At 44.2% G+C, this 27,727-nt stretch overlaps 1 protein-coding gene and 1 long non-coding RNA gene across 7 annotated transcripts; one reads left to right on the top strand and one right to left on the bottom strand.

Moving 5' to 3' along the window:
* Positions 1–7,309: 7,309 nt before the first annotated feature.
* On the top strand, positions 7,310–14,945 carry BLOC1S6 (biogenesis of lysosomal organelles complex 1 subunit 6). Of its 6 annotated transcripts, none has more exons than XM_038420346.2 (6): positions 7,310–7,484; positions 7,847–7,940; positions 8,469–8,613; positions 10,100–10,187; positions 11,464–11,550; positions 12,303–14,945. In XM_038420346.2, the coding sequence occupies exons 2-6, from the start codon at positions 7,868–7,870 to the stop codon at positions 12,420–12,422; spliced, it is 513 nt and encodes a 170-aa protein (XP_038276274.1). In that variant the 5' UTR covers positions 7,310–7,484; positions 7,847–7,867; the 3' UTR covers positions 12,423–14,945. The 6 variants fall into 6 exon arrangements, with proteins under 6 accessions (XP_038276274.1, XP_043350578.1, XP_043350580.1 ...); XM_043494643.1 differs by having other exon boundaries at positions 7,337–7,393; XM_043494645.1 differs by lacking the exon at positions 11,464–11,550 and having other exon boundaries at positions 7,342–7,484; positions 12,303–14,489.
* On the bottom strand, positions 14,636–27,027 carry LOC122456215. The gene is made up of 2 exons (XR_006274957.1): positions 24,920–27,027; positions 14,636–17,550 (listed from the first exon to the last, which is right to left on the bottom strand). It is a non-coding gene; the product is annotated as an uncharacterized LOC122456215 (long non-coding RNA).
* Between the last annotated feature and the right edge of the window lie 700 nt (positions 27,028–27,727).

Consider the following 27,727-nt stretch of genomic DNA (forward strand, 5'->3'; position numbering starts at 1 on the left):
CAGTCAGTTTAACTTCTGTATCCAGAAAGATAATGGAGCAAACAATTAAGCAATCAATTATCTAGAAGATAATAAGGTGATAAGTAACAGCACAGATTTGTCAAAAACAAATCCTGTCAAATCAACCTGGTAGCTTTCTTTGACAGAGTAACAAGCCTTATGGATAGGGAGAAGTGATAGATGTGGTATATCTTGATTTTAATAAAGCTTTTGAGACTGTCCCGCATGACCTCCTCATAAATAAACTAGGGAAATGCAACCTACATGGAGCTACTATAAGGTGGGTGCAATTTTGGTTGGAAAACTGTTCCCACAGAGTAGTTTTCAGTGGTTCACAGTCATGCTGAAAGGACATAATGAATGGGATCAGTTCTGGATCCGGTTCTATTCAATGTCTTCATCAATGATCTAGATAATGCTATAGAGAGTACAAAATTTGCGGACACACCAAGCTGGGAGGGGTTGCAAGTGCTTTGGAGGATAGGATTAAAATTTAAAATGATCTGGACAAACTGGAGAAATGGTCTGAAGAAAACGGGATGAAATTCAATCAGGACAAATGCAAAGTACCCCACTTAGGAAGGAACAATCAGTTGCACACTTATAAAATGGGAAATGACTGCCTAGGAAGGAGTACTGGGGGTCAGAGTGGACCACACGCTAAATATGATTCAATAGTGTAATGCTGTTACAAAAAAAGCAAACATCATTCTGGGATGTATTAGCAGGAGTGTTGTAAGCAAGACAGAAGAAGTAATTCTTCTGCTCTACTCGGCACTGATTAGACCTCAACTGGAGTATTGTGTCCAGTTCTGGGCACCACATTTCAGGAAGGATGGGGACAAATTGGAGAGAGTCCAGAGAAGAGCAACAAAAATGATTAAAGGTCTAGAAAACATGACCTTTGAGGGAAGATTGGAAAAAATTGGGTTTGTTTAGTCTGGAAAAGAGAAGACTGAAAGGGCACATGGCAACAGTTTTCAAGTACGTAAAAGATTGTTACAAGGAGGAAGGAGAAAAATTGTTTTTCTTCACCTCTGAGGATAGGACAAGAAGCAATGGGCTTAAATTGTAGCAAGGAAGGTTTAGGTTGGACATTAGGAAAAAATTCCTAACTGTCAGAGTGGTTAAGCACTGGCATAGGCGCTGACTTCCCCTCTGCCTGGTGGGTGATCGACCCCTGCCCCACCTCTTCTCGCCCCTGCATTGCCCTCGCCCACCCCATTCCGTTCCTTTCCCCAAGTCCCTGCCCCTGCCCTGCCTCTTCTCCGCCTCCTCCCCTGAGCACTCTGCATCCCCTCTCCTCCCACTCCCTCCCTGAAAGTCCTAAACACCTCCAAACAGCTGTTAGGCAGTAGAGGGACAGGAAGTGCTGGGAAGGAAGGGGAGGAGCGGGGAAGCAGCATGCTCGGGGCAGGAGGTGGAGAAGGAGGTGAAGAGAGGGGAGCTAATTTTTCCCCATGGGTGCTCCAGCCCCAGAGCACCCATGGCGTCAACACCTATGAGCACTGGAATAAATTGCCTAGGAATGTTGTGGAATCTGTCAGGGATGATCTCGATAATACTTAGTCCTGCAATGAGTGCAGGGGACTGGACTAGATGACCTCTCAAGGTCCCTTTCAGTCCTATGATCTCAAATACCCATCTTTTTCCCTCACCAAATTCCTGAATGGCATCAGTAGGATAGGTACTGATTGAGCCTCATGGTAACCAATACTGCGTGGTCTTAAAAACTTGTGGGTTGATTTGCAGATATAATATAAGGACTTGTATAGCAACCTTTGGTCTGCTGAACCACAGTATACATGTAAGATGTCTAGTCAGGTCCTGATGAATCCACTTATGGCTGACAAGCCCAATTTGAGACTGACACAGATTGTTACAAGTTTCACAGATTCATGTATTGTCTGAACTGGAATTCAAGATTACGGCACACTACTTTCTTCTTTCTTGCTTTGCTTCCATCCTCTGTATCAAAGCCACTTCATGCTGAACTGCACCCAGTGCCAAGTGTTCCCTCCAGATTGAACTGGATTCTGTGCACTCCTCCCAGCTTTCTACACTGATGTTAAATGATTTCATATTACTTTTACACATATTGTGGTACTGCCATAAGATTCATGACAGCTCTAAAAAAGTGGGATCACCCTTTATGATGGTATAAAGAATTAATCCTTCCCAAAAGATCCAAAGGCACCAGAGGCAGGACTCTTCAGGTCACTAAGGTCTTATTCAGAAGGAGTCATTTCAAATAGCATATTCACAGCCAATAAGTGATTGATTAGATTGATGAGGCCAGGCCACACTCATCCCACTCCTGGAAGGCTCTCTGCCTGCTCCTGACACACTCTGACATGTCCCCTGTAAAGTGCTTTGGAGCTGAAAAGTGTTGTATAAATGCAAGGTACAGTGGTCAAGCTTTAAAAAAATTGAAAAATTCAGCCATTTGAAGATTACATAAAATGGAGAATGTGTCAAACTGCTAATAGCTTTCAAACCACAAGAAACTTTGTAAGTGCACCAACCTTATTATGATAATGAAAGTTACACTGACAACTTGAAATCTCTAATTAACAATTCATCAATTTCTCAAAAGCATATACAGTTTTAAGTGCCAGAGAGAGAAATTTTCCTGTTCATTGCCAGTGATTTTATCGCAGGAGACTAGATCAGGCTTCTGCAAATTTTGTTATAACATTGGTTCCTTAACATATGGAAAAAAATCCTCTCCTGGAAGACTCTCCTGCCCCAGATATTTTATATGTATTGTGTGAAAAGGCTAAATGGAGCGATTTTGTTTTTTATGCAGTCATTTGAACTTAGAACTCAGCAAAAGCTGCACTGTCAATTGAATAGTCACAGCTTAGAATATTTCCTATTCATGAGATGACTTTTCTTTAATGAAAACAATCCATGAAGTGACCCTCGATGGAATTCATCCTTGTGTTGGTGAAGACCATGGGGGGTGCTAGGCAGTGGATAAAGGAGGCTTGCACCCTCCTGATGCTGGAGCTGCTCGGAGACATTTGTCCCCTGTTGGTTGGGACAGCAGTAGGGACAGCTGGCAAGGTTGTTTTAATTTGTGCATGGCTACTATGTTTCCTATGGGCCTTTTGACAGCTGGAGAATAGGCAGCTGGGGCACAGGAACACCCAGGCCACACTCATCCAACTCCTGGAAGGCTCTCCGCCTGCTCCTGACACACTCTGACATGTCCCCTGTGCGGGGAGTAAACAGAGCTAGGTCTGTGCTGCCTTAGGCACCTAAGTCCAAAATCCAGGTCCCCAAAACCTCTCCTTAGTGTTGCCTAAACTTATAAGTGCCTAAATTCTCTAGGTGCCTACGTTTCCACTAATAAAGTCTTTTAGGACACCTCAAAGTCTGTGGCTGGGCATGTGCTCAGCCATCTCAATCCAGATGCCTAGCTCACACCTAAACCCCAGTGGGATTCTTAAACTAGGCATTGCCCCACCTGTCTCTTGCAGGGCCTGATCCAGTAAGGCATTCTCAGAGGCTGCCTAACAGATCAGGACACACGTAAAATGCCATTGGTGGTGGTGCCAGTGTGCGTGCCCCACATCATAACTCTTAGCCCAGGGGTTAGACCAGTCCCACAGGATGTGGGAGAACTGGGTTCAAGTCTCCCATTGCCTAATGTGCTGTCATCGGCTATCCCGTGCTAAGGGGATGATGTCTGCCAAGGGAAAAGTCAGTGATGAGATTTAAGATGGCTGTGGAGTGTAATCCGTGCTCTACCGGTTTTTCCACATATATGACCTTTAACTTTATGCACCCTGCCAAAAAAAAAAGTTATATTTGAAATGTTCTTAATGTTGCACTTTGATTTTTGTTTGATTTTGAAGGGTTGTGTGTAGCTGGTTACTTAAGAATACTGGTTTGTTAAACGTACTTCCAAATACAAAAATTTTTTTCCATTGGTTTAATTGACTTTTTTTTTATTCTTTCATAATAATGGATGTATGGCAAATGGTTTTATGAGTCATCATTGCATTTAACACAGAAAATCCTTTAAATAATTCTGAAATCATTCATAGGGTTTTGCAGAAGCACATAGGGAATGTTAAATTTCAACCACCCACACCCAACACCGCAGTGCTCGCAAAGTCTGTATCTCAACACCGCCAGCCCCCTGCCCATGAGCAAACATCAAAATATGAACAGGAGGCATCCCTGACAGCATTCCCACACGTTTGTGTTCTTTATGGGAGCCTTGCTGGGTGCTCAAACCTCTGAGAAAGTCGCCGCACCTCAGCCTCCCACCCATTGATAAGGTTTTCCGTCTTGCGCTCATAAATATTGTACAAAACACAACATGCAGTTCTAATGGTTGGAACATTTTTTTCTGTTGCTTCCAACCTATTCCGTAAAGAGAGCCATCTGCCTTTCAAATGGCCAAATGACTTGACTACCTTTCTGCAACTATTCAGGTGATAGTTACAATGTTCCTTTTTTTTGTCCAAGACACTGGTGTATGGCTTCATTAGCCAGGGCATCAGGGGATAAAGCAAGTCTCCCAGTATAACTGGACCAACCTCCATAGCATTAATGTCTATAGTGCTCCTGTGGGCAAACTATCCTTTCTGCAATAGTTTAAATAGTATTGAGTCCTGAAAGTTCCTAGCATTGTGGACCTTCCCAGACCACCCTGCATTTGTTGGTAAACCTGCTGTGGTAGTCAACCCATCCTTGGAGCACCATGGAGAAATAACCCTTTCTTTTATAAATTAGGTGCCCTGGCTGTATATGTGGGGAAAATGATAGGCACTTGGGGTCCATCAGTTGCCCCAATACAGTTTGGAAACCCCACGTGTGGAAAGCCATCAATAATCTTCTGAGCCTTGTGACCCAGTTAGACAGTACCTTATCAATGGCATAGCAGACCTGCATGACAATGGCCCCAGTAGTTGACCTCCCCAGGCCAAATTGGTTGGCTACAGACTGATACTGTTCTTGGGGTGAGGGGGCTTCCAGATGGCAATGGCAACCCATTTTTCCACGGATATGGGGCATCACAACTTGGTATGCTGTCACTGAAGCTCCAGGGTCAGTTCTCCATAGATCTCAAAAAAAGTAGCCCCAGCTTTGCAGAACAATCCTTTCCCACCAATCCACAGTGGTTTCTTGGGTCCAGCAACTGTACTGAATGGTATGTATGTGATCCAGGAATCAGTCCTCTTGTTCCAACAGCTCAGTGTTTCCTGCCTCATCCTGCTGCCAGGGCTGCAGAGTATCCTCCTGTTGCACGAGGAGGAGCTCCTGCTGTTCCCACGTCATCTGCTCAGTGGTAAAACAGGCCAACTCCAATGTAGAATTCATCTGCGTGTTGTAATACCGACCAAGCTACCGATGCATATTTGCATTTGTCACCATAGCAACATGGAGAATTGTTGGATCCATACTGGCTGACAGCAATTTGAAAATGGCATGAGTCAGCCCAAAAAGGAAGTATGGGGCAGGGATGGTAGAAATATGGGATTTTTCTTTTAAATTTGAACCTGCCTAGCTTCGCACAGTTTGAAACAAAAATAGTCCCAGAAGGATGCACGCTGCTCAGCAGTAAAGCAAAGGACAGTGGGATGCCCCCGGAGAATACAATGCCCGCAGTTTGCAGCAAACACCTTGTTTTTATGTGATGCAAATTGCAAATGGAATAAGCCGTTTGTGGGAACACAATTAGTGCAACTTGCGTACTGCAAGTTACCTGATGTGCATCAAAAAGCTTTTGATTAGCAGCCACCCCTCTCATGTAGCCAGACTCCCTTTGTGGAGCTAGCCCTGGGCCAACCTCGAATTTGGCCCCTTTCCTTATTTCCTTTATTCAAATTTCATCATGGTTGTACCTGACATGGCAATTTGCTGATATTACTTTTTTGAACAAACAAATTTGCTTTCTACAAATAACAATCTCAAACTTTACTTTGCATTTGTTTTGGTAATTACAAATAGAAGTTTGTGACGAGAATAGTGAGTTGGGAGAAAAATCTTAGGCCAGGACTACACTATAGATCTGAATCGGTATAACTTCTAGTTATGCTGACCTAACCCCTCTGCATAGACAGCGCTAAGTGGATGGGAGAGCTTCTCTTGTTGCCATGGCTACCTCCCCAAGGTGGTGAATTAACATTTAACACCATGTAGTTGAATCTTCAGTAAAGTGCTACAGCAGTGTAGGTGTAGCACTGTACCTGAAGACGAGCCTTTAGAGCAGTGATACACAGATTGTGGCTCTTGAGCCACAAGTGTTCTTTAATATGTCTCCTGCTGCTCTTTGTAGCACATGATATTAAAACACGGTATGGTTTGGTTAATAACTCAGATTGGTTAATAATTAATCAGGATGTTTTTACTATGTTATTAACCAATTAAGTTATCAACTTACACTAAGTTATTAATGTATTTGCTATGAGAATTATATATATAAAAACCTAAATATTTCCCCTGTAATTCACACTAATGTGGCTCTTTTGGGCAATGTTGAGTGCCAGTTTGGCTCCTGAAACACTGTCTAAGTAGCCCCTGCTTGAGAGGAAGCCACAGAAACCTATCCCCTTCTACTAAGGAAATAAAGGATTCAGAAGACTCGCTCTTCCCCATTACACTTTGTTTGTTTCTGTTTCTATGTGGAGGTCTGTGATGGTTCCACTACTTCCTCTGCCACATTCTTTAATTGGGGTTATGCCTACATCACAATACTTTCCCCCAAGGAAACTGGGAGTCACAGATCGGGCTATCCCTTCAGAGCCCCCTCCTCCAAGGTGCTGGGCACCTCTTCCAGGGGACAGCGCACCCTGAGCTCCCACTGCAATAAAATGGAGTTTGAGGGGCTGCCTGCAAGGCTCATGTACAGGGCTGTACAGCAAAGGACTGTGCGGCTGACATGTGAAAACTGGACCTTCCCCAAGACCGTCCACTTGAAAATCAACAAAGAGAAAAGGAGGACTTGGGGCACCTTAGAGACTAACACATTTATTTGAGCATAAGCTTTCGTGAGCTACAGCTCCCTTCATCCGATGCATGTAGCTGTAGCTCACGAAAGCTTATGCTCTAATAAATGTGTTAGTCTCTAAGGTGCCCCAAGTCCTCCTTTTCTTTTTGCGAATACAGACTAACACGGCTGCTCCTCTGAAACTTGAAAATCAACGTGTCTGAAAACGGCACGTGCAGCAGTTACAGGCGACCCCCACTCTTAGCGCTGGGCCTAGGACCGCCCCATCTCCCGCTGTTGCTAAGGGCCCCGTCCTAGCAACCAGCAGCGTCAGGTGACTGACTGCCCCTCTCTGGGAGCGGGGTCACTTCCGGGCTCGGCTCCCATCTACATCCGGGGTCGTGGACGGGTCCCCTTCCGAACCCAACTGCTGTGTCCGGTTCTGCGGTCAGGAGGGGCCCAGGCGCGGTTGCCTCAGCGGGTCGGAGCGCCGCCCCGCCGGACTGCCCCCGCCCCGCCATACGGGAAGGCGCGTTAGGTGGGCCCGGCCCCGCTGCGCTCCCGGGTCTGCTGAGAGCCTCCCCCCGCCTCGCCCTCCCCCCGCCAGGCGCCCTAGGGACCAGGGTCTACCCGAGGAGTCGCTTCCCACGAGACACCGGGGGCTGGCCCCCGCCGCACGCGACTCCTAGGGGCGGGCCGGTCCCCGTGGAGCCCCGCCCCCTCAGCCAAACTCCGGCCGGACCAACCTCTCTCTCCGGGGGGCCGCGAGCGATGGGCTCTGCCTCGGGGTAGGGGCCGCGAGCCGCCGGGCGGGGAGCCCCGGTGCCCCCCCCCCCCCCGCGGGAGCAGGCAGCGGCTGCCGGGGGTCGCGCTCATGCTGCTGTCGCTCTGTGCCCTCAGCTGGCAGCGGCGAGGGGCGCCATGGAGCAGCCCGAGGGGAAGGAGGGGTTCCAGCTGGAGGCCGCCGCCCCGGAGCAGACGGGACCCGCGCTGGGTACGTGAGCCGCGGCCACACGGAGCTCGGCTACTGATCGATCGTCCGCATCTGTGTTGAAGGCCAGGCCTCGTGCAAACCTTGTTGTTCTTGTCATGGTGGCTGGGGGAGGAGGGATCTTTTTGCCTGGCTCTCCTCTAACGTTTGAGTGTTCGGATTGGGAAGTTGAACTGGGGAAGCTGCACGTGCAACCATTACTTGTCCATGGTTGACTTCTCTGAGGGAAGAGCATTTGGCATGTCTGAATTGGCTTACTCGATTTAGAGGGGCTTGTATGCACGGTGTACATTTGTGTTTAAATCTCACCCTTCTGCAGTATTCTGTCATGGCATGTTTTTGGAACTGAAACCTCATAATGTAGGGAGGTGAAAGGAGCATTGCTTAATTGCTGAAGTGCAAGGAACTGCAATTTACACTCCATTGCTGAGACGCCCAACTTTTATTTTAAAATAGAAAATCCGTTAGTACTAACAGATAAAGTGATGGCAATGGTTCTTAGCAATTGAAGATTGCTACTTCTTGTTGCAGATTCCTGCCAGGCATCTCCAGATGAGGGACTAATAGAAGATTTGGCTATTGTAGATAAGAAAGCTGTGGAGCAACTAACTGAAGGATTGATTTCTCATTATTTACCTGATCTTCAGCGATCAAAACTAGCCCTCCAAGAGCTCACGTAAGCAAACGGAAAAAAGCAACTCTTTCTAATACATGCATTTCTTTTCTAGAATTTCTTCACTCAAATCCCCTTCTTACATGTAAGTGGAATATATTTTCCTGTAGTATGGTTTACATATAAAATACAGTAACTCCTTACTTAAAGTCATCCCAATTAATGCTGGTTCGTTGTTACCTTGCTGATCAATTAGGGAACATGCTCGTTTAAAGTTGTGCAATACTCCACTCTTATGTTGTTTGGCTGCCTGCTTTCTCCACAGCTGATAGCTGCTGTCCCGCCCCCTCCCCCCGAGCGCCTCCCGCCAGCAGACCCCATGGATCAGCGCCTTCCCCCTCCTCCCCCCTGCCTCCTGATTGCCATGTGCGGGAGGGAGGGGGAGCCTGCGCGCCAAGTCCTCGCTTCTTCCTCTTGCCTCCAAAACGCTGCAAGCCAACTGATTGCCGCGGGAGGGATGGGGGAGGCGTGCCAAGTCCTTTTTTCTGGCAAAAAAAAAATTTCCCTGGAATCTAACGACCCCATTTACATTCTTGTGGGGAAATTGGATTCGCTTAACATCGTTTCACTTAAAGTCACATTTGTCAGGAACATAACTACAACGTTGAGTGAGGAGTTACTGTAAACTTTTCTGTGCTTTGAGTGCAGCACTTCGAACAGTGAGTGAATATTCTGCAGATTATAAGTATAATTTTAAAAGAATTGCCAGCCATGTAACCTACCAGCTGTTAAGATGAAGGAGAATTTTAATATTAAAGCACTGAAATCCATGCACCCAGTCACAGCAAAAGACACATCAACTTTCTAAATGCTCATTCTTTTTCTGGAGACATGTGACATTGTGCTGTACAACTCTATTTGGAGAAAAACATCCAGTATTTGGGATGTTCTATTAAAGCAGTGATTGCAAGAAAGATTTTATTTTTTTAAGGTTTTTCTTACATGTATGAAACTCCCAGATTCTACTTTTAATTAACATATGCTTTTTTGTTTTGTTGCTTAACATTTATAAGGGTCCCCTCTGTGTGCATTGCTCTAAGACACTGTTAGGGATTTCCAGCAAATGTCTTTGCTGTGCTTAAAATTTTCCAAATAGTGCACAAGAACATTTTAGTAGCAGGAAGAGAGATAGCAGAGTCCTTTATAACTGTTTAATTAGAATTCATTTAAATGTCAGTTTAAAAAAATCTGAAAAGACTCTGTTCCTTTATCTACTTGTGTAGATTTCCTGATTCTTCTTCTACTAATATGGACAAAAAAACTATTTAGTACAAAAGAAATAGTTAATCTGAAAAATTTCTCTTGGAATATTGATTTTTATACAACTTATTTCTGGCTTTATAGCATCATTAACAATCAATGTGTTAAGATTTCAGTGAAGAGAACAGTAGTAAAACTCAAAGTTGTGAGTACTCTTTAATCAATCCAAGGTAGTGTATTTAATCTGACTTCTTCTGTATGTCTTAAAGTCTTTGTATTTTTGTTTCAGACAGAATCAAGTAGTGTTACTAGACACATTAGAGCAAGAAATCTCAAAATTCAAAGAATGTAATTCCATTCTTGATATCAATGCTTTGGTAAGTGTATTCTATTATAAGTTTGCCTTTTTTAGCAAAAATTTGTATCATGTACATGTATTGTTTTTCATCTCCTGAGAAAATGTTATAAATAGACTACTAATAATCATTACATCAATAAGTCTGTTCTTTGTAAATTGGAAAATACAACAGAACCAACATAATTCTATTAAATGGGAAGAGGAGAACATGGAGGACTGCTCAGGTCTGTACAGGTACGTATACCTGCAATAAAAGACCTGCCACATGGCAATTTCTCGCCTGGGTCAGCTGATGAGGACTTGCAGGGTTTGGGGTGTGAAGCTATAAAATTGCAGTGTAGAGTTTTGGGCATGGCCTGGAGCCTAGGCTCTGAGACTCTCCCCACTCACTGGGTCTCAGAGCCCAGGCTCCAGGCCGAGACCAAATGTCTACACTGCAATTTTATAGCCACCAGGCCAACCCTTGTGAGCCCAAGTCATCTGACCCAAGCCAGCTGCAGCCCTGTCGTGGGTCTTTTATTGTAGTGTGGGTCTTTTATTGTAACCTTACTGGCGTGCAGATGAGGGATTAGCAGGCATAGACCGTGGGTCCAGCTCTATAAATCTAGAAGCCAAAATCAGTGCATAAAGATTGCATATGCTATTGAGGCTCCAGCAGCAGCCATAGGGTGCCCATGATACTCTGTGTCCTACCCCCCAGGTTGGTGGAAGGATTCTGGTTCACTCTCCTACATTTGCTCAGGCTGTGCACGGTTGACCAGCATTTGTTCCTTTGATTTAGTTGCATATTTTCTGAGTTTGAGTTTGTTAGTGGTAACTTGAGGCGATATTCTAACAACAAAAAATCACATCTGTACTTCATGATTGCCACAGTTTAAGGAAAATGACAGTGTCTCACAGAAATTGTGACATATGAAGCCAGAACTGTAAGCTTGAGAATTAATTAAGTGTGGAACCGTACAAGAGCTTGAATTTTAAGACTAGCACTTGCTAAGCTTTGGCACATTAGGATATAAAACTGAAAACTAATGAGCATACAAGTGATATAATGCTTTCTTCTCCCTTAATGAATATTTAAATAGTGATCTGTACCCTTTGATACATAATAATTTTATGAAAATGGTTTTAAGTGTTTAGAATTAAGACCCTAAAATATTCAAGCCAATCTCAAACTGACTGACTGATCTTCAGCCTGTTTTCTGAAGTTGCTGTTTTAGGGTATAGCTTCATACTCCAGACTAACAATCATTTTGATCTACTGAATCTTACCATTCAACTGTCTTGTGTTTTTAAAGTTTTCAGAAGCTAAACATTATCACAACAAGCTAGTGAATATTAGAAAAGAGATGATGATGCTCCATGAAAAGACATCAAAGTTAAAAGTGAGTGGAGTGAGTTTCGCTTCCTCGTTTCCGCTGCCTATCAATGTAAAATTTTAACAGCATACTATCACATACTCTTAATCAGTATTTTTAATACGTTAGGAGATTGTAAGAAAAACCTGGTTCTTTATATCCCCTTTCTTTGTGTAAACTTGTTTACCCTGTATTTCCAATGGCACTGAAACTAACCATGGCTCTTTTTAACCTTCACTTAAATTTCCTTATGTTAAAATATATTTGTACGCTAGCATCACTGGTGATGATGAACCATTAAGAAAAGCTAGATTCTGTCTGAAAACTGAGGCTAAGAATTTCTTCTGCCTCTCCATCCTTTAGTATAACACTAACAATGGCATAACCTCTACCAATATGGTGGGCTGCTGTGTATAGCATGTCTGACTTCATTCAGGTGTTAAATTTGGTCCCTCAGTCCTTGGCCAACAAAAAATTAAGTCTTCTGGAGGCAACGATTTGCATAGTATATACGCCTCTGGTGTTTGTAAAGAGCAGTGATAGCGGGATTTGGAGGAATCCAGTTCATCCCTCCCCTAAATAGATCACCAGGATGCAGGGCCTGGGGTAAAGGGCAGGGAAAGAAGATGGTAAGAAAGAGGGAGGGGTCCTCTGGATTAAGAGGGCCTGAGAGGGTTTTGGCAAGATCTCAGTTGTGGGTGCATGTGTCTTGCGTTTAAGTTAGGATACAAAAACCACAGAACTTCTGATTTGATTTTGGTTTTTTTTTTCTGGCTCAGAAAAGAGCACTCAAACTGCAGCAGAAGAGGCAGAAAGAAGAACTAGAACGAGAACAGCAACGTGAGAAGGAACTTGAAAGAGAGAAACAATTAACAGCAAAACCAGCTAGAAGGACATGAAAGCTGAGCATACATCAACTTGTCCAAATTAATTATTTTTAAATTCTCTGGACTTGTTAAGGCAGAGTCTGTTATACTGGTGAGCTAAAGTTGTTAGCTGTAAAGTTGGGGAAATAGTTTCTTGTACAGTATTATAAACTCCAGAATACTAATAACCAGTTGGTAAATTGCCACTTTTCCATTTCAGCCATACAGGATGCCTTCTTTTTTCTAATGCTTTGCTGTTTGATATTAATCATAATGTAAATTTAGTTTTGATCTATGCAGGAGAATTTAAATGTCATAATTTTAATTACGTATCTGTTCGTTTTCCATTTGTTTTTTCTGATGTTTGAAATATTGGCTAAAAAATAGTAGGCTATGTATTCTTTCAAACAAAATGTTGAATGTGGTTGGTGCAGTTTGGGAGCTCAGCTGTGATCCTTGGACATCCGCAGCTGTCCAAGATGTATTTGTCGTCTTGTTGAGGCCACACGTCACAAATATCTGCCTTCTGTGCCAGTTAGGTACAGTGGATCTCTCTCTCTCTTAATTGCTATATAACTGAGCATTAAAGCCATATGATATTACTGATCATGTGTGAGAAATACAAATCACATCCTTATGTTGGGACTCTTTCCTCCTCTCTTCCCCACTCTCCACACACATTTAGGCTGACGGGCCCAGTTTATTTGGGTGGAGACTCCCTTTATTTCAGCAGTCTTCCTTGGATCTTATAACTACATACTTTGAGATGATCACTACTGAATATTCCCCAAACCTGACAGGATGAATGTGAAAAACCTGTTAAATTAAGATTGGCAAAACTGATGCATGCATGGTACGAGAGTGATCCTATAATGGAATTGCCAGCCCTTGTGCTTGGATAAGTGCTTTCTTGGAAGGCTGTGAATCAGACCAAAGTAATTGAAACTAAGGTACAGGTTAGAGAGGGAGACTATGAAGCCAAGTCAGTTGTATTGTTAAACAGATCTCAAAGGGTTCAAAATCTGTAGATTTCATTGCTTTCTATGTAATAGACACTAGTTTAAATTCATTTACATCTTCAGGAAAAATTCTTGCAGTGTGATATTGTTTAATGCAGCTGACTTAGTTTTAACTCTTAGACTTAAATGGGAGAATCTACTTCTCATGGTTAAATTTTGTCACAAGCTGAAGACAACTAGTACTGAAAAACTGTATCTGGAATGCGCCTAAGTAAATGTGGGGTGGGGATGAACTACAACTTCTCTGAATGTGTAACTGCTTTCTTATAGAATTTGGTACAGCTTCCTGTACAAATGAATATATACACTGTTTAACAGTCTAGATAAGCTTTTAACTATTTCATTTCTGCAGTCTGACAAAGTAGTTATTTTACATCTGTACCTTTTGAATCAGTATTAGTAAAATAAATGTCACCTGAGCTGACATGCTTATCAGGAAGTAAGTAAGATTAAGTGTAAATTTTGTGTAAACTATTTATAAAAATGGATGGCAAGACATTTAAAGGGACACCAACTTGAAATCGAATTGGTTTTTAAAAAATAATTAAAAGTAGTTTCAAATATTACATACTGCCTGCCCTGATTTCTCAATATTTATGATATTACAACCAAATTTTCCCTATTTTTTAAATGGTTTTCCTTTTTCTTGTTATGTGAATGACCTTCTCAAACAGGGAAATAGCAAAACTAACTATATGTAAAGTTTCAGAGTGGTAGCCGTGTTAGTTTGTATCGGCAAAAAGAACGAGGAGTACTTGTGGTACCTTACAGACTAACAAATTTAGTCTCTAAGGTGTCACAAGTAGTCCTCATTCTTTTTATATGTAAAGTGCGCTCCAATTCACAGTGTAAACAGAGGAGGTGAGGGGATGAAACTCTTTAATTTTTCAGTTGCAATAATTAAGTAGATACTTGTAGCAATAATAGATGTCTTTGTTTCTTTTTTAATTGACTTTGCAGGAGAATTGTTGACCTCTACTGTGTGGGTTTTTTATTAATGCATTTCTAAAAAATATGTACAAAATGCTAAAATCCGTTTTTGGAACAGAGTGTAAATAAATTAAGTAATTTTAAATATTAACCTCTTTTTTTGTTTTGTAATTAAATGTATTGCACAATTAGATTTTGAAAATATACTTTAAGAACTATTTTTATAGTAGGAAACTAGATGCGTCAGTCACACATTCAAATCAAAATTAACTTCCTCTGCTAACCATTTTTTTTGTACTCTGGTAGAGGGGGGGAAAAAAAACATTTTCAGGCCATAGTAGGTTTCTAATAGTTAAGAACTGTTTAAAAAATTGTGATTTGTTCTCTATTCTGCAGAATAGAGAAATCCAAACATTGAAATTAATGAGTAGGCAATTTACATGGTTCCTCATTTTGGATTAACTTGTCTTCTGTTGAGGAAAGTTAACTTGACAATGCTTTATTGAAGAACCTCAATTGCACCTGGATAGAGGAAAAGTAAAAATGAACTGGACAACATCCATCCACTGCTGAAAAAAACAGCAAATAAGCAGCTGAGACTTTTTTTTTTTTTTTTAAAAAAAAAGAACCCTGATGTAGTGGGGTAAATAGGATAAATGGAAACTTTTGGCAAATGTGGAATTTGATATAACTTTGGTTACATAGAAATTTTAAAAAAATAAGATACCAGTCAGAGCCGTAACTCAGATTCTGTAGAGCAGAGAATTATGCCTCACAAAATTGCATCTTCACAGGTAATGTAATAATTTTTGCCCAGACTTCTGTAAAATCTCTTTATTAATGGACAGGATTTTCTTCTTCAAATTGTCCTGTTGCAGTTAAGTCAAACCAATATGACATAGAGAGGAAATATCCAACCCAACCATTTTTTCTAGAGCTCAGCCTTGCAAAATTCTATTTGGCTGGAGCAAGAAACTTTCTTTTTATAGGCAAGCAAAATTCTAATTATTTTTCCATCATCCTTATGGTAAGAGTGTGTGTGCTGGGGTGTCTTTTTCCCAATTGCATCAATGGAGATAATATTACTTGACTACCTCACAAGCGTGTTGTGAGATTAACGTTTGTGAAGCAGTCTGAAGATGTATAATTGCATGTGTCGTGGACATAGTCCAATTTTGTGTTTAGACAGATTTTTAACTATTGATTTCTAAATCAATACAACCCCCTATTGTGAATGCAGTTACACTGATTACTTGTTTATATAGAGTGTGTTTCAGTAAACACCTTTTTATTGGTATAAATACGTCCCTGCCAGGGGGATGCAACCAATTTAACTATCTTTTTAGAAACATACAGTTAAATTGTTGCAATTTGTGTGTATACAAGGCTTTATTACTTGCCCCAAGTATCCAGTTTACTTTTTAAACTGCTAATGCACATCAGATGTATGTCTTCATTCAGCTATTCAATTGCTCTTTAGCCTTTATCTTCTGAGAAGTCTATACATTTAGAGACTATCATCACAGAAGTGAATGGTAGACTTAAAAAATTCCCTTAACATTGCTCCTATTTACCAATCCCAAGAGTACCCCACCATTCTCCTTTTTTCACTCAATTTCTTCAAAAATCTACTTGTGTGTGCTTAATTTTACTAATGTGAGTAGTTTCATTGACTTCAGTGAGTAAAATTAAGCACATCAATAAATCTCTGCAGAACTTGAGGCTAACAGTATGTGCATGACAGACCATAGGAGAGTGTGTAATCAGATAAGCTAATGGGACTATCCATAGCCAGTAAGAAATGTTTTAGTAAGTGTTTAATTTAGAGCCTGATCCTGCAAAACATGTCATCAAACCAAGGAAGAGAATAGAAAAGGTGTGAGTTGACAAAACAAGAGGAAGGAAGAAAAGCTCATATGTGAGTGGTTATTTTGGTACAGCTCCTTTGACTAAATGCGTGTATTGTATTTTTATATAACTCAAAATAGAGTAACTGCCTTTGGCTCTAGGGAGCTGTAATTATATATATTTTAACTACAGTTATCAAATTCCTGAAAATCTCCCTTTAGCCAAAAATAGCCAAGCAACAAAAAGAAACCATAAATACTTGTAGACACTTGCCAATGTTCCAGTGTTGCCTATCTCAAATATTCAGAAACCATGAATGAGGCATGTGCAAAAATCGTGAGATTTTTAAAAAGAATAAACGGGGGCAGGTTGCTATGGGTTTTGATCTAAGATTTATATTACTTTTCCTCTACAACTATCAGAGCTAACCATCTTTTTTTTTAAATGCTGACATTTTTACAATCCCATGACTAGGAGCTGGGGTTTCATGAAAAACACTAAATATCATAAGATTGTGATACCATTACTGAATTTGTAAATTTTGACTTCCACAATAGATATTTGGCAAGGTGGGGTGAGTGGTAGTTGACAACAGGGTGGTGGAAACTAGATGAAAGAAAATGAGTTTTGATGAAGGAGTAGAAAGAAACTGATGAAGCTGTTTGCTTTCTGGGCGTATTGGTGGGGTGGGGAGAACAAAGGTCTGAGTGAGTAAAAGAGACTAAGAGCATCCCCTACAACAGGTTCCATGTGGGAGCAGGGGACCTATCACACAGAGCCAGTTTCTGAAAAAGAATCAAGAGAACTATAATGGGAAGGGGGTGGAGTACTATGCGGTGAGGACTGAGATGTAGGCAGGGACAGAGTATTGAAAGTCTAAAGAAGGAGTTAGAATCTGGAACAAATAAGAAAGGATACCTGTAAACAGGTTGGGATAGCTAGATAACTTGTGCTGCAGCATTCTGGAAGGAAGGATACATGGTGGGAAACTGGGAAGCCAGAGAGGAGAAGATTGTAACACTTGAGGTGAGAAATGACTGAGGTATGGACAAGAAGGGATTGTAAAAGAAAAACTGATGGGAGTCACACTGGTATTGTTTCGGATGAGTTAGAGATAACAGAGAAAGAAAGAAACATTTGACTCCCCCATAATTCAGAGCAACATTTCCCCCAAAAATAGTGTACTTGAAGGCAACATGGAGGCAGTGGTATGCCTACTCACTATACAGTGTGCTTTTGCTGATGCAACATGAGCTGTGTGGCCCCAAGAGGCAGAGTATGAGTGCATTCTCCCAAAATGGGTTTGTCGTTCTCTGGTACGGTGCCACTGTTCTGTTGACATAACTTTCTAGTGTAGACAAGACCTGTTATGAATTATTCCAGTTAGGACACGTAAGTTCGCTTCTAGGCTGAGGCACCCAAATAAAGACAGACTGCAGAGTGTCTCAAAGTTTGCAGGTTTATTAAGCTCGAGCGTGGTACCGCTCTGTTAAGCAGAATGGGACCCCGATTACAGGCTACACAAAGATTATATATTGTTGGCAAAACATCCTGCCTGTGTGCCTCGGGAGACCTAAACCAATAAACAGGCCTTCTCCTTGGCTATTACCCATCCACTGCAGCCACCTTCCCCATGCAAATAGGCTGAAGCGGCAACTATTTTAGGCATGTTGGCTGGTTCCTGTCTCCTTTGTTTCCCTTATCTTGAAACTGTCCAGCTGTCCACCTTGAAGGATCCTTCCTTCCTTGGTACGTGATGTGCTCGCTTCTAGTTAAGGGCCAACAGGAAACCCAAAATGGAGTCACATATGCTAACTAGGTTGATTTCCCCTAACAGTCCCTCCTTTTCTTATGTACGTCAGTAAACTATAGCGGGGCAGAATAACCTCGATGCAAGATTAAAATTTGCCGGCAGCACATACTACAGCATTGTAGGCATACAAAGAATAATACAAAAACAGAAACAGCCATAAGAATGAGGTACAAAATATGCCTTCCCCAAGTCTGGCAGCCAGGAGGTGAGCCAGCTCCAGGCCTCATGGAATCCGGTACTGGTGTCGTCAAGGGTGACACGGTGAAGCGAGGTGGCCTGCTGCATAAGGGTGTGGATATCAGTTTCCACCCTGCGGTGTTGATTCACAAAGACACACCAGCTTGAGTTAACAAGAGCACAAACCTCCCCTGGTTTGCAAGGAGATAGTCCAAGGCTAAGTGGTTCTGCAGTGTGGTCTGAGATAACTGAGTCCCCTCAATTTGAAGGGTAGACAAGGCATCTGCGGTGGCATTTGCCAATAATTCTAAGGCTGCAGAAATATTAACTATAGCCTTTTCCAATTCACTCACCCCCATCCAGGGTAAAAACCAACAAACAAAGGAGTGAAAGCCTGTAGGCCGTTCAGAGAGAGGGTTTAATGGGACATTTCGTCGGTTCCTCCATACCAGGTTCTGAATTTCCCCCTGGGGCAGGGTCTGGTGTACTGCAACAGCGGGTACTGTGGCTCCTAAGGTGCATGTACCACACCAACCTGCCAAGAGGACCTTATAAGCCGTGTGGTTGAACAACCAGAACCAGCCTGATCCCTCAGGGACCGGCCACGGCACCGTGGAATACTTGGGGGAAATTGCCTCACCAGAGCTAATGTGGGTGGTATCATTGCACCCTTCAAAGTTACCCACAAAAACGGTATTTTTGAAATTCTTACATCGAGACACACATAAAGCATAACTACCCTGGGCCAAGTTTGGATTGTAACATTCCAGTTAAATGGAGTGTCTGTCCATAATCCGGCCTGGAGGGTTTGGTTGAGAGGGATAGGCACCCCTACCAATGGGATTCCCTGACCTATGTATGTGAGGGTATGAATACAGACCCAACACTGCGTTCGATTAACCCCCTGTGCTATAGCATAGGTTAAATCCAGGAAGCTGTTGCCTTCCCATCCGTGTACTGAACTTGGGAAGAGAGAGGGCATTCCACAGGCCACCCATACCAGTATTTGCATCCTCCCGTGTACCATGCAAAAAACAGGACAACAAATATAAGTCCAAGTAACAAGAAAACAAGAAGTCCTAATGGAGTCTCAAGATCCCAATAGTTGGGGAGTTCAGCCCAGGGACTGCCAGTGGTGTTCATTCGTGGGGCGGCTCGTCAGACAGCTTGTCGGGCCCAGGCGGTGGTCCCTGTGCCAACTTAGCATAGCTGTGATGAATCCAGGAACTTCTACCTGCAACTTTTAAAGTAGAATAAGTACATAACAGAACTTGGTATGGCCCCTCCCATTGGGGTTCCAAGGGGTCTGTACAGGGGAATTTTTTCACCACCACCCAATCCCTTGGTTTGAAGGGATGAACCTGTAACCCCAATGGGGCAGTTTGAAACAATTGAGCCGCAGACTGGTTGTTATTGAGCTCTATTTGTAATCTGGCTGCATACTTGGCCAAGGTCTCATCTCCATCCAAGAGGCTAGTGTGAGCGGAAATATAGGTTCCCGGAACCAAAGCCAGCCTCCCAAACAATACCTCGAATGGAGACAAGCCCAGAGGCATGCATGGGGCCCGCCTTACGAGCCACAGGACTATCGGCAAAACCTCTGGCCACTTCAGTCCAGTCTCTTTACAAAACTTTGCTACCATCGTCTTCAGGGTTCGATTCATGTGCTCCACCTGCCCTGCCAACTGGGGGTGGTAAGAGGTGTGGAGTTGTTGCACAATCCCCAGGCACCGGTACAGCTCCTCTAAAATCTTTGCAGTGAAGTGTGATCCTTGGTCCGAGTCGATGACTTCAGGGACTCCAAATCTGGGCACAATGTCTTTCAGCAGAAATTTTACCACAGATCTGGCATCTGCTTTTCTGGTTGGTACTGCTTCGGGCCATCCGGAAAGTTGATCCACTATTACAAGGAGGTGGCAAAACCCCGAGCTTTTAGGCATTTCTGCATAGTCCATCTGTAATCACTGAAACGGGAAGTTAGCACAAGTTCTCCCGCCACCAGTGTTGGCATCAAGCCGAGACTGAGCAGAGAAGGCCAGGCAAGTAGAGCAGGAGCCAAGAGCTCGCTTCACCACCGGATAGACATGAGGCACTGCCCAACATTTAAGAATAGCAGCTGCAGTGGCCTGAATGCCGGCATGACCCAAAAAATTAAAATAGTGGGCGGCCGAGAGCAGATAGCAACGGGGGAGAATAGGTTTGTTCCCGATTTGCCAAACCTTATCGATGCCTTCAGAGCCTTCCCAATGTTTCCAGTCCTGAAGCTCGTCAGGCGGCACATCAGCATGCGTCCAGTCCGTCGGCGGGAAGGACGTATCCAGAAGAAGAGTTGCGGACATTGGGAGGGACTGAAGGGCAGCAGTCTTTGCGGCCACATCAGCCAAGGCATTACCTTGAGAGACAGGATTCTCAGACTGCTGGTGAGCATAACAATGGACAACAGTGAAGGAGGACCTTGAATGGCATCCAAAAGTGCAGAGATTAAAGGGCCGTTTGCAATCTTAGTGCCTGAGGAGGTTAGAAACCCTCGCTGTTTCCAGAGCTGGCCTGTAGCATGGCAAACTCCGAAGGCATATCTAGAGTCTGTATAAACAGTAACAGTTTTCCCAACAGACAACAGGCAAGCCCTAGTAAGATCATGCAATTCCGTGCCCACTAAAGGAAGGTGGAAGGGGGGCTGCTTCTACAACGGTTGTCTGAGTAGTGACGGAATAGCCGGATATCCGCTGGCCCTCCAAATAGAAGGAGGAGCCATCGGTAAAAAGGGACAGGTCCGGGTTTTTCAGAAGGAGGTCGCGTAAATCTCAGCAACGACGTCCATACATACATGGTGAGGCGTGCCATCCTCTGGAAGGGGTGTCAGTGTAGTGGGGTTGAGGATGTTGCAGCGGTGAAGGGTGATGTTGTCAGCGGCCAGCAGAATCAGCTCATATTTGTGTGCCCGCTGCGGAGACAGCGCCTGTGTTGTATGCTGTTTTAAGAGAACCTCGACCTCATGGGGGACCCAGACAGTCAAAGGGTGCCCCAGAACAATAGGGCGTAACCGTTCCACCATAAGGGCTGCAGCGGCAATGGACCGCACACAGGAGACTGATCCCCGAATGATAGGGTCTAATTGTACGGAATAGTAAGCTACGGGGCATGGGCAATCCCCTAGGTACTGCAATAGGACACCGCTGGCCACTCCCCACTGCTCGTGACTGAAGAGAAAAAATGGTTTACCGTAATCCGGAAGTCCCAAGGCGGGTTGCAGAGATCAGGCTTTCTTTGTGGATGCGAAAGTGGCTTCCATCTCTGGGGTCCAGAGAATAGGATCAGGATTAGAAGTTGTGGTGGCCTGGACTAATGGTTTCACCAGTTCCCCGAAGACCACTATCCAGGGTCGGCAGAACCCCGCAGCCCTCAGGAAAGCCTGCAACTGCTTTTTTGTAGTCAGGCGCGGGTAATCTTGGATTGCCTGCACCCTATCAGGGGAGAGTAAATGCTCTCCAGGCCGAATCACAAAACCTAAATAGATAACCTGGGTTCGGCACAGCTGCAGCTTGGATGGAGATGTACAGTGGCCCTTATTAGCTAATGCAGTAAGCAGAGTAACAGAATCAGCTAAACATGCATTATAATCAGAGCTAGCAATCAACAAATCATCCACATATTGGACTAGAACAGAGGAGCTAGGCAAAACAATGTCTTTCAAATAATCGGCTAGAATTAGGGAAAAAATAGTGGGAGAGCCTGAGAACCCTTGGGGGAGGCGCGTCCCGGTTAGCTGCTCACCCCCCCACCAAGTGAATGCAAACAGATATTGGGAGTCAGGGTGCAAAGCAATACTGAAAAATGCAGCACACAAGTCTACAACTATGAAACAAGTAGCCGACTGGGGAATCAGTGTCAGGATAATACTCGGATCAGGGACCACTGGGTGGGGGTTATAACATAACTATTTATCGCACGCAGATCTTGAACGAACCGATAAACTGGGCGCCCATTCGGGCCTGGTTTTGGCTTTTTCACAGGAAGGATAGGAGTATTACAAGGAGAACTGTACGGAACCAAGACCTCCTGGGTTAAGTAGCTAGAGATAAGAAGGGAAATACCTTCCTCCGCCTCCTTCCGCAAGGGATATTGTTTTACGGAGGGAGGCGGCCCATCCCTCACCTGCAGACTGACTGGAGTGGCTGATTTAAGGAGGACCACGTCGGTGGAACTCATGCTCCACAAATTGGGTGGATCGCTGGACAATTCTGTGGGGAGATCGGGAATCAGGGAAACCGAGGCCATAAGAGAAGCAACCGCCGAGTCCGGGACAGACACGCGAAGCCCCTCGGGGGCACAATATATGTGGGCTCCCAGCTTGCTAAGCACATCCCGCCCAAGAAGGTTAGTGGGGCCTTCTGGCATGACAACAAATCTATGTGACAATTTTAAAGAACCCAGCTCCACAGGGACGGGGCAGGATAGGGGAGCCGGGCACGGGTTGCCCTCAATACCCTGCACCCAGACCTTGGTATTAGAAAGAGAGCCCAGAACAAAAGTTAAAGTGGAAAGGGTGGCTCCGGTATCCACCAAAAAAGGGCACAAACTGTTCCCCAATTTTCAAGTAAATTTGCGATTGCAATCCAAGATCCCATTCCGACTCTCCCACTGCTAAAATCTCCACCTCTAGTCACAGGGGATTAGCGAAGTCCTGGGGAGCGTTAGGGGGAAAGGAAGAACCGGTCTCCGGCTGATCCTGCCAAGGAGCTCCTCGTGGAAGCAGGGGGCATTCCCTCTTCCAGTGCCCCGGTTGCTTCAATAATTACTGTTCCCATTCCTTGTCCCACCCCAGCCTCCTCCCCGTCCTGTCCCACGTCCGCGTCCCCTCCCCCTTGTATTCCCATGTCCCTGCCAGTGCTGATTCCCCAAAGGAACCTGCAATGCGGCTGTCAACATACTTACTTCCTCCTTCTTTTGCTTACGTTTTTCCTTAGCTTTCTCCTCGTCCCTACCATTAAACACAAAAGTGGCCAGGCGAACTACTTTGCTTAGGGGTTTCACTGGCCAATCGGGAACATGTTTAGTTAAATACTTCTTTATGTCCGGCGCTGCTTGATCCACGAAGTAAGAGACCATCATCGTGCAGCTAACTTTGGCTTCTGGCTCCAGCCCTCCCCCATACATTTTAACCTGCTTAAACAAGCGGGCCAAAAATGCAGATGGATGCTCGTTTAGGTCTTGCTGGCACTTTCTAATTTTTGACCAATTTGCCATCTTACTACCCGTCCTACAGATGCTCTCCAGGAGCCCTTCCCGGGCAGCTGAGAGGTGGGCCCAGCCATAGGGGTTGTTAGGATTACAACCTGGATCAGCTTCGGGCCAAGGGGTGCGATTCTCAGCGTCCCCCACTCAACGCCAATTAGCGTCTAGAATAGAATACCTCTCGTCAGGGGTAAAAAGGGTTTGCAAAATAGCCTGGATGTCTGCCCAGTTAGGGTTAAATGCCATAAAGACTGAACGGATAGTCTGTAGGACTCTTTCCAGATCGTCGTGCAATCTCGGCATCTGTGACTGCCAGGTTACCAGGTCCCCAGGGCCAAAATGGCGGTAGACCGTGACCATAGTGACACGGTCAGTGCCCGTCGCAACGGGCTGTTGTATCGGGGTGCTTGAAGAGCAACAGAGGGTAGGGTTAGAGACAGGTATAGAGGGGCAACAGGAGGAGGAGTGGGGGAGAGACGGAGGAGGGAAAGCAGCATAGGGCGGAGCGGAACCCGCAATCGGCATGCAAACCTTAATTCTGGTACCAGAGCCCAAAGTTGAGGGGGCGCCCCTTACCTCAGGCGTATGCCCAATTATCCCATACATAGCAATAATCCATTTGAGCTGGATGCTTGTCCTCCAGCTGTTGTCTAAGGCAGGTTAATTCATCCTGTCCAAAAGTTCCATCGGGTGGCCATCCAAAGGGGTCTGAATAGTCAGTGCTGGCCACTCAACTTTACACAAAATTACAGATCTCCTTTTATCTAACCCATGGGTGTCAGGAATATTTTTCCAATTCTTGAGAATCTCAGCCAAAGGGGTTCCCCTGCTCACACTCTGCCCAGAGCCCATTCTAAGGCTACCAAAAGAACACCTAATGTGCCACCTTATTGCCTAAGCGATGGCCCACACTCCCGTTCCTTGGAGTTCTCGAAGGTGAACTCACCCGGTGCTGGCTGGAGTTGTCCGAGGGAAGGAGTGCGGCTTCGCTTACATGGGCGAGCCTAGTGGTCCCTTTGTGGTCGCCAAAACTGTTACGAATTATTCCAGTTAGGACACGTACAGTTCGTTTCTAGGCTGAGGCAACCAAATAAAGACAGACTGCAGAGTGTCTCAAAGTTTGCAGGTTTATTACGCTCGAGCGTGGTACTGCTCTGTTAAGCAAAATGGGACCCCAATTACAGGCTACACAAAGATTACATATTGTTGGCAAAACATCTTGCCCGTGTGCCTCGGGAGGGCCTAAACCAATAAACAGGCCTTCTCCTTATCTATTACCAATCCCCTGCAGCCACCTTCCCCATGCAAAAAGGCTGAAGCGGCAACTATTTCAGGCATGTTGGCTGGTTCCTGTCTCCTTTGTTTCCCTTATCTTGAAACTGTCCAGCTGTCCACCTTGAAGGACCCTTCCTTCCTTGGTACATGATGTGCTCGCTTCTAGTTAATGGCTGACAGGAAACCCAAAATGGAGTCACATATGCTAACTAGGTTGATTTCCCCTAACAGACCTCATTAGCAATCCAAAAAACTTGTGACGCTAATAGTCACTGTCCAATCTCAGATCCCCTGCCTACAGTACATGTAATTGGAAAAAGCTGTTTACGCATCAGCCATAATAAAGCACCCTTCCTTGGGTTTTCCCCCTTTCTAATGTGGTATCTAAGTTACTCATAAATGTACAAATTCACTCAGTTCAATACAAAAGTCATTCCTCAGTAATAGGTTTTTGCTATAAATGACTGGTATTCATTATTACTATGAGACCTCCATCGTGATGGTTTGCCTTTGTCTTGACTCTGGCTCTCTCTTGCAGTGTTTTTTCAAAGGGTTTCATATATTGATTCTAGAACAAAATTCTGCTAATTGTTGAAGTGCCTCAGACATCATTAACAGGTTTTCTTTTCCAACTTTAGGTGACTTTTGGTCTGAATTTCTGGGCCTAGATCCACAAAGACAGTCAAGCAACTAAGGCCCTGTCTACACTTTTGGCAGCATGTAGGTACATGTAGCTACATTCTGCAATGAAAAGCAGCCTGCAGCCACACTGCAGTGTTTAATTTAGAGCCTGATCCTGCAAAAGATGTTGCTACATGTTTAGCTACACACCGCAGTGAAAGGCTCTGGCAGGCAGGAGGTAGCAGGAATCTGCCAGAGCTTTTCCCCGCTTCCTCCCCCCACCCAGAGCCTTTCCTGGTGGCTGGAGTCTTTCACTTGCAGCAGGGATGTTACACTGCTAAAAACAGCAGTGTGGATTGGGGAGGTATTGCTTGGGCATGTAGAGAGACATGAAGGGTATATACCCCGGGTTATGGTGTGCCTGTACTCTATTTTCCTAACCAGTGCATCATCAGCCACAGTGCTATTTATGCCCATGCTAGCTGAATATCCAATGTCTATACTCTACATGCTACTGTAAGTGTAGATCTACCCTAAATCCCAGTTTTGGCCCCACAGCAATCCACAAAACTCCTGCCAAACCTAATAGGCATCTAAACTCAGCCAGTGCCCAGGTTTTCAAAGTAAAAGTTTCCTAGGTGCTTATGTTTCCGAGCACCTGTACTTCTGCCTCCCTCGACATCTATCTCCTGCCTAAGCCTGGGGCCTAGAGTGATTCATGAACTAGTGGAAGAAAAGTATTCAGCTGCCTAAATTGTGGGCAGGGCCCAGGCTGGTAGGCATGCTCAGAGGTGGTCTATCAGATTGGGACCATTCAAAATCTAGCTGGTGGAAGAGGAGGAGAAGGCACTGCCCACCTTATAACTTTTAGCCCAGTGATCATAGCACTTGCCTGGGATGGGGGAGGCCCAGGTTCAATTTCCACTTCCCTGTGAGAAGGGGAGAAATTATTTGAACTGGGATTTCCCTCTTATCAAGAGAGTTAAACCAAATCAGTCTTGCTTTCTGGCCCAATGACTATTTCAGTGTGGGTAAATACTTAAATAGTCATTGGGTGAGAGAGCAAAACTGAGTCGGAATTCCAATGGTTAGGGCACCCCCTGGCTGGTGGCAGACCCCGGATCCAGGCCCCCTCCAAAATGCTAAATACCGTACTTAGGATGGAAAAATCAAATGCACAAATATAAAATGTGGAATAACTGACAAGGCAGAAGTACTGCTGAAAAGGATCTGGGTGGATATAGTGGATCACAAATTGGCTAGGAGGCAATGATGCAATTGCAAGGCTAATATTGGGGGGGAGGTGGATTAATAGTAATGTTGTATGTAAGACATGGGAGGTAATTGTCCCCCTCTAGTCAGCACTGGTGAGGCCTTAGCTGGAGTACTGTGTTCAGTTCTGGGCACCACCCTGTGGACAAATTGGAGAGAGTCCTTTTTGAAGTCAGTGGAAGTTTACAGGATTTGGCAAAGTCTAAAGGATTTGGCCTGGAGTCCTGTGTCCAGTTCTGGGCACCACACTTTAGGAAAGATGTGGACATATCAGAGAGAGTCCAGAGGAGAGCCACAAAAATGATAGAAGTTTTAGAAAACGTGACCTATGAGGAAAGGTTAAAAACCAAACAAACCTGGGCATGTTTAGTCTTGAGAAAAGATGACTGAGGGGAGACATGATAACAGTCTTCTAATATGTTAAGGGCTGTTAATAAAGAGGATGGTGATCACTTGTTCTCCATGTCCACAGAAGGCAGGACAAGAAGTAATGGGCTTAATCTGCAGCAAGCAGATTTAGGTAATATATCACAAAAAACTTTCTAACTATAAGGATAGTTAAGTACTGAAATAGGTTACAGTGGAGGGTCCTAGATATGCTTTGTCCTGCCTCATCACAGGGGGCTAGAATAGATGACCTCCCAAGGTCTCTTCTAGCCATACATTTCTATATAAAAGGCATTGTTTGTTATGTGAGCGCTAGATGCCAGCAACTGGACGCTAATACCCCAATGTGTAAATGTGAAATCTAAAATATATTGTATGGAGATTACCCTGCTCTCTCATTTACTCTTCCTAATTATGACTGATTTCACTGAGATTTTAATAGCTCTTTTTCTCAGCAGACCCATAAGCGTCAGCTGATAGAGTAATAACCACAGTCTCCATTTAAGAAAGTAATGGCTACAATTGTTTTTCAGCAAATACATTCATTATACAGGCCAGTATGTGGGCAGATAGGGTGTAACTGTTGATTTTAGGGGTTAAATAACCAGGGCCAGAATTTGAAATTGAAGCCCTTCCCTAATGTTAAATATTGAATAGAGTTCGCAATCCTCAGGCTGCTTAAGCTCATCTATTCCCACAGCAGAGATTTTATATTTTGCTGAGTCCAGAATTGTGAGTTCCATAGCTTCAAGGTATATTAA

Source organism: Dermochelys coriacea, chromosome 10 (assembly GCF_009764565.3).
Source record: "Dermochelys coriacea isolate rDerCor1 chromosome 10, rDerCor1.pri.v4, whole genome shotgun sequence".
Lineage (NCBI taxonomy): Eukaryota > Metazoa > Chordata > Testudines > Dermochelyidae > Dermochelys > Dermochelys coriacea.